Source organism: Syngnathoides biaculeatus, chromosome 4 (assembly GCF_019802595.1).
Source record: "Syngnathoides biaculeatus isolate LvHL_M chromosome 4, ASM1980259v1, whole genome shotgun sequence".
NCBI classification, from domain to species: domain Eukaryota; kingdom Metazoa; phylum Chordata; class Actinopteri; order Syngnathiformes; family Syngnathidae; genus Syngnathoides; species Syngnathoides biaculeatus.
Window position 1 is genome coordinate 25,859,554 of NC_084643.1, and position 12,922 is coordinate 25,872,475.

Here is a 12,922-nt window from a genome sequence, read left to right on the forward strand (position 1 = left end):
GGACGAGAAAACTCATTTCGGCCTATGGTATCAGGGATGTTGTTCTTTCGGACATGATCCACAACTCGTGACCATATTTGAGGGTAGGAACATAGATCGACCGGTAAATTGAGAGCTTTGGCTTTCGATTTAGCTCCTTTTTTACCACAACGGTGCGATATAAAGTTCACATCACTGCAGACGATGAACAGATCCGGTTGCCGTTCTCCCGCTCTGTTCTTCTCTCACTCATGAACAAAACCCCAAGATACTTGAACTCCTCCACTTGGGGCAGGACACAGATAGCTATTAGTGTGAGATTTCTCCATAGATTATACGTTTGAAAATTTAGGAAATTAAAAAAAAAAAGTCATGTAAAATTCACATTTAGATTTAAATACAGTATAGTTACATGAGATACATTTTACAGTAAAAAGTATACATTTCTTTAAGCAGACAAATGCTCTCTCATTTTAATAAGAAAATAGACTTTAAAGGCAACTAAACAGTATGCTTGTTCTTTAAAGTGACAAAAATATTACAGTATAAAACCTTAACGCACGCACACACACACACACACACACACTCTCTTCTCCTATTGCTGGACTTGTTCTCGCATCTTGTGTGAACTCCCTCACAAATGAGTAAACACAAAGACATCCATAGTGTCAAAATGAACCAAAATGAGTAGTATGGGCTGTCATCAGGCTGTGCTCAGCAGAATCAGAGGTACCACAAAGGAGATCGACGTGACAAGGTAGCAGATTAGTGCTCCGGCTAGCCAGTAAACTGAAAGAAAATATAATTACAAGAAAATGTTATCATAAAATGGCCATTACACAAGTGTGTCTAGTACCAGCTTGTAGTTACCAGAGGAAGAAACTACAGGCCCCAGAGCTCTGGCCAGGGCGCCTTGACTTCGCAAGATGCCCATCACTGTGCCTTTCTGACTAGCTGTGCCTTGGGGGAAGGAGTGAAATTGTGATAATCTAGTTTTGTCCCCAATCTTCCCGAAAAAAAAAAAAAAACAAAAACCACTCACCATGTTCAGAGACAAGCGTTGTGAGGGATGGGACCACAACTGCTGCCGCTAAAATGGAAAGAACAACACAAATGTTGCATTAATCTGCGCTAGGTCAGTAACCTGAAATAGAAGCATATTAAACTAGATGCAGTCTTTTATCTTAAAATATGTACACCGGTGAGATGACTTATGAGTTGAAGTTGTTCTGTGACCACATTTGTAACGCAAAACATTTATCTCAAATAATCTTTCCCAGTTAAAATGAACATAAACAATATTTATCTGTCAAATATTCCACATTTTGCTCCTTCTGGAATGGGGGCATTGGCCACCAGGGCACAGTATAATACAGATATATGGACAGTTACACAACTGTAAAATGGAGTTATTTTAGTCTTTTTATTTTTTTGCAGAGGATAAAGAACATGGACCTGTGAGTAGAGTCTGTGTACACCGTTTCTGTTCGAATGAAAAATTTCCTCCCACATCCCAAAAACATCCAACATTAATTGGACACTCTAAATTGCCCCTAGGTGTGATTGTGAGTGCGTCTGTTTATCTCGATGTGCCCTGCGATTGGCTGGCAACCAGTTCAGGGTGTACCCCACCTCCTGCCCCTTGACAGATGGGATAGGCACCAGCACTATCGCGACCCTTGTGAGGATAAGTCGCGGAGAAAATGGATGGATGGAAATCTTTTGTTGAGTCTTTTTTTTTTTTTTTACTGGTAAGTAATTACCTAACAAGTAACCAGGATTTAAAAAGTAAAATGGATACAAAAATGAATAACAAGTGAAAACTAAAACTAAGCTTTTTCCAAAATAAAAAAACAGCAAAATGGTAATATAATATAATATAATATAATTTCTATTTTTTCCAGCTATTGTGGTTGAGTCTAGAATGTATTGGGGGTTTATTGTGAATCAAAATGGGTGCACCACACTACAGCATGAGGCTGTGGAACCACATGTTTTCCCCTGTAACAATCCATGTAACAATATACAGTACTTCAAATTGAATGGGAAAAGTCCTATATTGGGGGTAAAATTGTTTGTATAACTCACCAAAGGAATAGAGCGCCAAGCCCACGTAAAGCATGGTGATGTTCCAAGAAAGTCCAATGAGAATAAATGCTGGGATCAGGGCGGCGATGGCCTAAAAAGCAGCAACACAACAGAAACGCATCAACAATTTACTATTCCTGACCAGAAGAAAGGCTCTATCTAATAGAAGAAGTGCTCGCTACCACAAAAAAAAAAATCCTCTAATTTGAGCATATCAGGAAAATAGAGGAAACTTTACGCTAGCTCAGTAGTGGGCAAACTGTGGTTTGGGGGCCGGATATGGCCAGCTCTGTTCTCTCAACCTTAACTACATCATTGGGCTGCATTTGAAGCTTTGTAATGGTGTTCATTGTAAATAAAGAACCCTTTGTACTACAATAAAAGCCATTTTAAAGACATCCTGAATAAAGCTCCATTTACCATGCGGACAGCTTTGACATGTTGTCCTGATTTGATTCGGCGTGCATATCCTCCCTGGATGGACGCCATGGTCACGCCGATGAAGAAGAACATCTTACCCTGCTGCATGCTGATGAAATATAAAGAAAGTCAGTTGTTGGAAAAAGATTGCATTGCTTGTGCAAGCATCTGTGCAATACTGCGGACACCTAGTGAAGTGGAAGCGTTGGTGCGTGAGGAAACTCAGCGTGAACTCCAGGCCAGAGAACAGGAAGAGGTAGCAGAAATAAACACAGCCCAACACTTTGAGCCTCTGCATTCCTGTGAAGACAATTTTGAAGAGATGCATGGATCATGTTTTTTTACCATTTCAAACGGTGCACAGGTGTCTTGCGTAAGAATTCTGTAACAAAAAAACTAGAATACTAACAGCAGTGTTATTGTCTTTTTTTTTTTTTTACTGCTGTGCTACTGTTTTCTTTCTTTGCAGTAAAATGCTGTTGCCACGTAGCTGTTATTTTTAAGCACTACTATGGTTTTCAACCTTACAGTGTTACTGTAATATTTGATTTCAATGAGTTAAACTCTATTATACATTTTCTTTCTTTACAGTAAAATACCAGCAGCAGGATTGGCAACATTTGTATGTTATTTTAAAGTTCACTTGTTTAATCATGATCTGTTTTTGTTGACTGACCTGATGTGTCGCCATCTTGCCTCCTGCCAGAATTTTAGAGCACAATTTTTTTTACCGACTCCCAGCATGGATGTGTCCATGAAATAAATATGGTATCCTACAGTATTTATATGCCAATCTCCGCACTTGATTCGCAAATCCATCCCAGAATGCAATACTGCTTATGGTATATTGCTGTATTGAATTAAAATTGCTGCTAATGTATCCCATAATGAATCATATTTAGCGTATGTTTCAAAGGAAAACATAATGTTACTTTTTTCAACACCAGTTTGTTATATTATCACACAATGAATTTATGGGAAAGAGTAGTGTAGGCTAGACTCAGGACAGAAGTAAGTATCTGCAAGCAACAGTATGGTTTCCTGCCTAGAAAGAATACCACAGATGCATTATTTGCCTTGAGGATGCTTGTGGAAAAGTATAGAGAAGGTCAGAGGAGCTACATTGTGTCTTTGTAGACCTAGAGAAAGCCTATGACAGAGTACCAAGAGAGGAACTGTGGTACTGCATGCGCAAGTCTGGTGTGGCGGAAAAATATGTTAGAATAGTACAGGACATGTATGAGGGCAGCAGAACAGCGGTGAGATGTGTTGTAGGTGTGTCAGAAGAATTTAAGGTGGAGGTGGGACTGCATCAGGGATCCACTCTGAGCCCCTTCCTGTTTGCGGTAGTAATGGATAGGCTGACAGATGAGGTTAGACTGGAATCCCCTTGGACCATGATGTTTGCAGATGATATTGTGATATGCAGTGAAAGCAGGCAGCAGGTGAAGGAAGAATTAGAACGATGGAAGCACACACTGGAAAGGAGAGGAGTGAAGATTAGACAAAGTAAAACAAAATATAGGTGTGTGTGAATGAGAGGGGCGGAGGAGGAAGAGTGAAGCTCCGGGGAGAAGAGATAGCGAGGGTGAATGACTTCAAATACTCGGGGTCATCAATACAGAGCAATGGTGAGTGTGGTAAGGAAGTGAAGAAACGGGTCCAAGCGGGATGGAACAGTTGGCGGAAGGTGTCTGGTGTTCTATGTGACAGAAGAGTCTCTGCTCGGATGAAGGGCAAAGTGTATAAAACAGTGGTGAGGCCGGCCATGATGTACAGATTAGAGACGGTGGCACTGAAGAAACAATAGGAAGCAGAACTGGAGGTAGCAGAAATGAAGATGCCGAGGTTCTCGCTTGGAGTGAACAGGTTGGATAGGATTAGAAACGAGCCCATTAGAGGGACAGCCAATGTTGGATGTTTTGGAGACAAGGTTAGAGAGAGCAGACTTCGATGGTTTGGACATGTTCAGAGCCGAGAGAGTGAGTATATTGCTGGTAGGGTGCTGAGGATGGAGCTGCCAGGCAAAAGGGCGAGAGGAAGACCAAAGAAAAGGTTGATGGATGTTGTGAGGGAGGACATGAGGACAGTGGGTGTTAGAGAAGAGGATGCACGAGATAGGCTTAGATGGAAAAAGATGACACGCTGTGGCGACCCCTAACGGGACAAGCCGAAATGGAAAAGAAGAAGAGTTTGTTACAGCGATATCTGTGACGTGTTTTTGTCAAAATACCCCAAGTATTCAGAATGAAAGCACAATTATTCCAAATGTATCATGCCTTGAAGAACTTCGGTTGTTTTAAGGGGTTGTGCTGTTTCTGGGAAGAGCCCTCTACTGCAGGGCCAATGCTAAGTATGGGAGTGGAGCTAGACAGTTACAGGGAGGCGAGTAGCTAGTAGCTACTAGCTGTGAAGAAAAAAAAAGCCAACCCTCATAAAGACAGTAAAAAGATGAGTTTTATTGTCATTGCTAGAAGAAAGAAGAGAAAACTCACACCTAGAGTGCATATGATCGTGCTCACTTGTTTCTGAGGGTGGATCTTTGGTTCTTGTGACAGCAGAAAAGCTGAACAATGCCAAAGGGCTGAGCAGGTCTCGAAAGTGCCCAAACCCAGAATTGGAACCCTGGAATAGAAGCATAATGAAAAACATGAAGCGGATTTTAACAAAAACATTTGCTATAAAATACATTGAGTCTTCTTTTTATGACGATTCCGTCGTACGTATAACTATTGTTATTACTATTTTACTACTATGTTAATGTTGGTTAGACATGGACGACGGCACTTTAAACCTTAAATCCAAATTTGTCTTACATTGCCGCCATAGGAATGGAACTCGGTCATAAACTGAGGACTCCCGGTATAGAGATACTGGTGGTGTTCTACAAGTCTCTGTACTAGTTCCACAGTTGTTTATATTACTGTCTACAAAAATTTCACACTCGCTTGTATAAATTCAGATGACATCATTAGAACTACATCATAAACCAAGGAGCATAAATATTGAGATAGATTACATCAAAACACACAAGAAATCAAAAGCCATTTCGGTATTCATGATTCACACAGGTGTTGTTAAACAGGTTATGAAAATGGACTAGGAAACGATTATGAGGTGTGTCTGAATACTTTTGTTCATTCATTAAACTAGTGTGGTTGAGTGGTTGCATTTCCTCAGCAGACCTTGGCATGCTCTGTAAGCGTTTCGGGCAGCATGAGCCAAATAAAAATAAGGTCAGCGACACTGAAGGCCAATGCCAGCAACGCTGGCGTCTGGAAAAAGACGTGTCCGGCGGTTTTGGAAGTCACGCCCAAGTATGCCCCTATCAGAGGTCCTACGGTGAAGCCCACCGAGAAGGCCAAACCAATCATGGCCTGGAGAACACAAGAAAAGGTACAGATGTAAGAAACTTGACTCGGTGTAAATATTTGTGTGCATGTGTTTTTTTTACCATCCCACGGTTCCGAGCTTTGGGGTCAGCCAAGTCAGCCACGATGGCAGTGCAGAGGCTGACGTTGCCCTTGCACATGCCCGCAATTACCCGGAACAAAAGAAACATGGCAAAGCTCTGGGACAAAGCCCAGACCACATAGGAAGACGTGATCCCCACCTGTTGCAATAAGCAGTCCTTCATCAATGACCAACTTCAATTAAACACCAATATATAATCAATATATCACCTCATTAATACTGTGATGGACACAAGTACTCACTGTAGTAAGTAGGAGTAAAGGTCGCCTGCCATAGCAATCCGACAGAGCGCCAGTGATTGGAGATGACAAGAACTGCAGCAAGGAAAAAACTGAGCCGATCAAACCTGAAAAGCACGATGAGGAAATGAACCCATTATACTGATGTTGATGATCTTATTACACAAGCAAGAAAACTTCTCTACTAGACTCGATTTCAAACTCTATAAAGGAATATACAATGCTTAATAAATGTATTTAAACATTGAAAACATTTGTCATAAACATTTGTTATAAACCCTGCGATTGACTGGCAACCAGTTCAGGGTGTACCCCACCTCCTGCCCGAAGATAGCTGGGATAGGTTCCAGTGCTTTCGCGATACTCGTGAGGATGAGCGGATCAGATAACAGATGGATGCAACATATAAGATCGTGAAGCTCTCAATGTTGTGCTTGACTATTTTTTATTTTTTTCACTTTTTTTTGTGAAGCACAAACTTCATAGAAAACGATAAGAAGATATTAGCATGAAATATACCATTTAGTTTCTAGTCGTCCATTTTCCATACAGCATACCCTCAATGGGGTCACGGGCATGCTAGAGCCTATCCCATCTATCTTTGAACAAGAGGCAGGGTACACCCTGAACTGGTCACCAGCATATCGCATACATAAGCATACATAAATTACCATTCACACCTAAGGGCAATTACACAATTCAATTAACCTACCATGCATGTTTTTGCAAAGAGTAAAGAAAAAAACCCTCACAGGCACAGGGAGAACATGTACGGAACCCCCTGTCCTTAGAAGAGAGAAGCAGATGTTATCACCAGTCGTCCACCATTCCATACAACTTAGTTTTAGCTTGAAAAATATATTTCTATATATTTTTTATTGCAAAATAATTTAATAGTTTAGCTTGGTCATTAAAATTCCAAATAAGAAAAGAAAACTGTGAAAAACAAACAGATATACAAACGAGGTAAGAATGTGATGCTATTTAAAGTATTTATCCATTTTTATTTACTTTATTATTTGTTCATAATATCTTGGGATTTTTATTTTTTGATTTGCTTTGTTGTTTGAGTGACTTTTCAATCATTTTATAAAATTGATTAATTCTATCGAAGTATAAAAATATAAAAGGATATATATATATATATATATATATATAGAAGTATAAAAATAAGTATTTGAACACCCTGCTATTTTGCAAGTTCTCCCACTTAGAAATCATGGAAGGGTCTCAAATTTTCATCATAGGTGCATGTCCACTGTGAGAGAGTCCATCTAAAAAGAAAAATCCAGAAATCACAATGCATGATTTTTTAAAGATTTATTTGTGTGATACAGCTGCAAATAAGTATTTGAACACCTGCGAAAACCAATGTTAATATTTGGTCCAGTAGCCTTTCCTTGCAATTTCAGAGGTCAAACGTTTCCTGTAGTTGTTCACCAGGTTTGCACACACTGCAGGAGGGATTTTGGCCCACTCCTCCACACACATCTTCTTAGATCAGCCAGGTTTCTGGGCTGTCGCTGAGAAACACAGACTTTCTGTTTCCTCCAGAGATTTTCTATTGGGTTTAGGTCTGGTGACTGGCTAGGCCAAGCCAGAACCTTGATATGCTTCTTACAGGGCCCATCCTTAGTTTTCCGGGCTGTCTGCTTCGGGTCATCGTCATGTTGAAAGACCAAGCCACGACCCATCTTCAATGCTCTGACTGAGGCAAAGAGGTTGTTCCCCAAAATCTCACAAAACATGGCCGCGGTCATCCTCTCCTTAATAAAGTTCAGTCGTTCTGTCTCATGTGCAGAAAAACACACCCAAAGCATGATGCTAGCACCCCCATGCTTCACAGTAGGGATGGTGTTCTTGGGATGGAACTCATCATTCGTCTTCCTCCAAACACGCTTCATGGAATTATGGCCAAAAAGTTCAATTTTGGTCTCATCTGACCACAAATCTTTCTCCCATGACTCCTCTGTATCATCCAAATGGTCATTGGCAAACCTAAGACGGGCCTTGACATGTGCTGGTTTAAACAGGGGAACCTTCCGTGCCATGCATGATTTCAAACCATGACGTCTTAGTGTATTACCAACAGTCACCTTGAAAACAGTGGTCCCAGCTCTTTTCAGGTCATTGACCAAGTCCTGTTGTGTAGTCCTGGGCTGATTCCTCACCTTTCTAAGGATCATTGAGACCCCACTAGGTCATATCTTGCATGGGGCTCCACTCTGATTGAGATTGACCGTCATGTTTAGCTTCTTTCATTTTCTAATGATTCCTCCAACAGTGGACCTTTTTTCACCAAGCTGCTTGGCAATTTCTCCGTAGCCCTTTGCAGCTGTGTGGAGTTGTACAATTTTGTCTCTGGTGTCTTTGGACAGCTCTTTGGTCTTAGCCACGTTCCAAGTTTGAGTCTTACTGGTTGTATAGGGTGGACAGGTGTCTTTATGCAGCTTACGACCTCAGACAGATGCATCTGATTCAGGATAATACCTGGAGTGGAGGTGGACTTTTAAAGGTGAACTAACAGGTCTTTGAGGGTCAGAATTCTAGGTGAGAGACAGGTGTTCAAATACTTATTTGCAGCTGTGTCACACAAATAAATCGTTAAAAAAAAAAATCATACAATGTGATTTTTGGATTTTTCTTTTTAGATTATCTCTCTCACAGTGGACATGCACCTATGACGAAAATGTCAGATCCCTCCATGATTTCTAAGTGGGAGAACTTGCAATATAGCAGGGTGTTCAAATACTGTATTGTGTTCACTGCACTGCATGAGTTTTTTGTCGCAATACCTCCGAATAGGACGCAGTTGTACTTCTTTTCCATGGGAATGCCAAGCAGCTCTCTGAAGACATCCAAGGCGCTCTGGAGCGATTGATAGGTGGCATCCTGTCGCACAAATCATCACGAGACACACACATGCAATGCATGGAAGCCAATCAAATGTAGAAAAACTAGACAACAAAGTAATCTTTTGTACTGCATATCGAATTTGTGTCGTCATGCGTTCCGGTGACACATTCATCAGTCACGGCTCTGCTTTATTACTGATTTTTAGTGGGGTTTTTACACTACACAAGACTGATTTGAAATTTGCACACCTTGAGCGCAGTACCACATTGTACTAGGTCTGAACTACCCTACTACGATAAGCTCCAATCGTAGTTATGTTCTCACAGGGCAATTTGGCGTGCTGTTTATTTTGGTGTGTGCAGTTTGTATAGTATGTGGCTATTCCATGTGCCTAAGCAGTTGCTTGAAAGTTTATAGCAACCAAAACATCCACGCAAATTTCAGTTAGCCTGTCTATGACACATTATATAATGTTTATTGCCGGCGAGAATGCGAACTGGCACTAATGCTGGAAAAAAGTGTGTTTTAATATGTGTGGTCTGGTTTAGTAAGTTCAGATGTGTTCGAATAGTATACATTTGCTTTGTTCCACAGCATTTGGGAAGTATGTTTTTCACGCAGTCTGTCAAAACAACAGATGTGGGTCTGGAGAGCATTCCCCCACGTTAAATGGGGGTTCAGCATACAAGAAACAAGGACCCACCTCTGCGTTTGCGTAGTGGTCCAGGATGGAGGGCAGCAGAGGTAAGATGAGGGTGAACCCGAGCAGGTCCAGCAGCAGAAGGACGAAGACCACGCAGATCACCCTTGATGAGGACGGGGACACGTCCTTGGACGTTTTGCTTTTCTCTGACATTCTTCACGCTGGATTTGTACACAGATTTATTTCAGGATTTTCAAACATTCGTTCATTCATTTTCCATACTGCTTATCCTGAATTTAACGTGAAGTGAAGATAAGCAGTTACCAGTAAAATTAAGAATAAGTTTTGTTAAAACAAAAAAAAAATCAGTGCTACCTTGTCTTACAAGTTTAATTCGTGTGACCAGATTTCAAAAGTAATTTACTCAAATATCAAATTATTTTCCCCATTGATATGATCTTAATCTGATTGCAACATCCACCCAAAAACAAAATTCTTTTTGTATGTATGATCTGAATATATTGTATGAAAGCATAAAAAAATTATTGATAGTGATAAACTGGTTCTAGAAAGTGTAATTACTGATGTACTGCAGCACCTGCATGTTGGATGTGTGCATTTAATGGATGAGCCCAAGTGAGTCAAATCAGGATCTGGAGTTGGTTACCAAGGTCATTTCGTGAAACTTTGCAAGGCGTTTAATGCCGTCAACTTTCCCATTCATTGTGTATGTGCTAAGGGGGCGTCAGCACACATTGACATAACACTGTGCATCGCGTTATTGCAGAGGGCATCTGACACTGATCATCATGTCATCAGAGAGAAAAGTGTTCTACTCTGGAATGCTGACACGGTGTCTAAAAGCTCCTCCAATGGGAGGGGAACACATTATTGGTTGGTTACTGGTTATTTCTGAGCGCTATTTTATTAGATTTGTATTGTACATGGCACGGGGGAAATACGCAAAGGCATAATTAAATGCTGTGTCCCACTATACCGAACTTTGGGCCAATAGAAAAATAATATACTGAGACATCTCTGCAGGAGTCTTTCAAACTCTTTCATAACTCCTTGCTCAGCCAGAAATACACCTCAAGGCGCTCTTCCTGGAAACACAAACCACACCAATGAGTTTAAACTCTGAAATGCTGCCGTGAAATTAGTATGGTATGTTCCCATGCCCCCCCACCTTTTTTTTTTTTTTTTTTTTTTTTACTCTCACGTCACCTCTTTCTAACAAGGTTAAGGGCTATATTTTCCAACAACAAAAAATACATGTTGCTGAGTTGAGGTCCACTGAGTGAAGAAAGCCTCTCAACTTCCTTTCAGGTGAAGTCACGAAAGCGCAACATCAACGGCCACAGACCCGTGGCCGTTGATGTTGCGCTTTGAGGCCAGGACCTGTCACACTGAGCAAGCGCAGTGTGAAAGGATTAGGGTTTGCGTTAATAGCCCTAACCCTCTTTGTGAGTATTCTCATTTTGTAGTTATGTGTTTATTGTTTTTCCCATTCAATAAACTGCCTCATACTCAATTTTTTAGTTCACATCATTCATGTATTCATTCATTCATTCATTCATCTTATCCTCAGTGGGGTCGAGGATGTGCTGAAGCCTATCTGAGCTACCTTCAGGCAAAAGTCGCAGTACACCCTGAACTGGTCGCCAGGCTCACAACACAAAATAAATACCGCTATTAAAACAACCAAGCAATGGTTTGTGACTCATATATTACTATTCCAAAAACCTTTATTTATAAATGCACAGGCATTGTTTTTCAACAACGACTCTTTTACAGGTGTAAAAATGTTAACTACCTCTATGAGTAAAAATGCGACAGATGCACCTCATTTAATGTTCAAACTTGACAAAAATGAAGCTTGACCACGAAGCTCGTGAACAAAATGGTTTAACACGGTAGATTTGTTTAGGTTTGACCACCATTAATTCAAATGTAAATTCAAATTTGGCGACGTGTTCTTAACAGCTCTGTGTGAGTCATACAAGAAGATACACAGGCGTTACTTCTATTAAGAAACACAAATTTTTCAGAATATTCCTCCATTGTTAAGATGTTATTATCGCAAAAATATGACTGCCCTGTCTGAACAACTTGAAATGACTTAAAAAAGTAGAAGCAAGGCGTTTGATCCGGAACAATTTCTGCTGTACCAGGAAACAAAAAATCGCAAATGTTCATAAAAGGTTGGAGTTGATTATGAAGCGAGCTGAACTATATTCAAAGATTTGTTTTCCGACGTCATTCAGCATCATCCCCCATCTCGGGGACAGTACTCGGACCACGCAAAAAGACATTAACAAAAACAACCATGAGAGTCTCTTAATACTCACACTATCGACGTAAAATGACGACAACCGCTTCCGTGGCCCGACCCGAGCTTAACTTTTGGAGTTTCCCCGTGTCCCCCTGTCTTTTATGATGAGGAAACTCCGCACCAGGAAGCGCCGTCGGTTTTACTTTCGGGCGACACTCCAACAGTGTGCACACTCTTGAAATGCGCCATTCACGAAACCAAGGAATTTTGAGGATCCTACCGTAGAGTTCTGCGTCGACTCCATCGTAACGCGCGTGCTACTTTTGCATTGGGAGGCTCGCAAAAAGTAACATTTTCAATTTAACACTTCATAAACATCCCATCGAAAAGCGATGTTCGGAATAAGTTAAGATTTGAAAATTACCATTGTGTAAATCGGCATCTTTAGCAACGCGACGTTCACAAAACCTTGGATTTTCCGACATTCATTGTGACCCATGAATTCAGTTTCATTTTATTCCCATTTTTTACCGTTTTTATATTTGATATCGTCTGCAGCGTTACGTAGTTTTTTTCTATCCTGTGTCTGAATCGAACATCGCTTTGTTAACCCGTTTATCTTTCTTTGCAAATGTTCTTTATGCCAAATGCTTTGTATGGTGTCTTTCCTCACCATATCGCCATTAGTTTTTTGCGCATTCACTGTACGTACATGTACATATGTAACTTCAAGTAAATATAACACCGCAGACTTTTCACAGTACTAAGAAATTGTGTTGTAAACAATTTTCCACATTGTCACGGAAGACTCATAAAAAACAGTCAATATCCAAATATCCGATCATTTCACACTGAAGAAGGCGGGGGGGGGGGGGGGTCTACGTGCAATACGTCTAGAGTAAAGCAGAACTGTAAGTGTTCTGATACGTAAACCTAGTTGATAATCGA

At 40.7% G+C, this 12,922-nt stretch overlaps 1 protein-coding gene across 2 annotated transcripts; it reads right to left on the minus strand.

Annotated features, from left to right (window-relative positions):
• Window positions 1-367: 367 nt before the first annotated feature.
• mfsd10 (major facilitator superfamily domain containing 10) lies at window positions 368-12,190 on the minus strand. Of its 2 annotated transcripts, XM_061818478.1 has the most exons (13): window positions 12,051-12,190; window positions 9,760-9,920; window positions 8,996-9,092; window positions 6,204-6,307; window positions 5,942-6,100; window positions 5,673-5,864; window positions 5,010-5,112; window positions 2,676-2,787; window positions 2,488-2,596; window positions 2,068-2,158; window positions 1,022-1,069; window positions 850-939; window positions 369-768 (listed from the first exon to the last, which is right to left on the minus strand). In XM_061818478.1, the coding sequence occupies exons 2-13, from the start codon at window positions 9,910-9,912 to the stop codon at window positions 683-685; spliced, it is 1,344 nt and encodes a 447-aa protein (XP_061674462.1). In that variant the 5' UTR covers window positions 9,913-9,920; window positions 12,051-12,190; the 3' UTR covers window positions 369-682. The 2 variants fall into 2 exon arrangements, with proteins under 2 accessions (XP_061674463.1, XP_061674462.1); XM_061818479.1 differs by lacking the exons at window positions 8,996-9,092; window positions 9,760-9,920; window positions 12,051-12,190 and adding an exon at window positions 6,913-6,995 and having other exon boundaries at window positions 368-768.
• Between the last annotated feature and the right edge of the window lie 732 nt (window positions 12,191-12,922).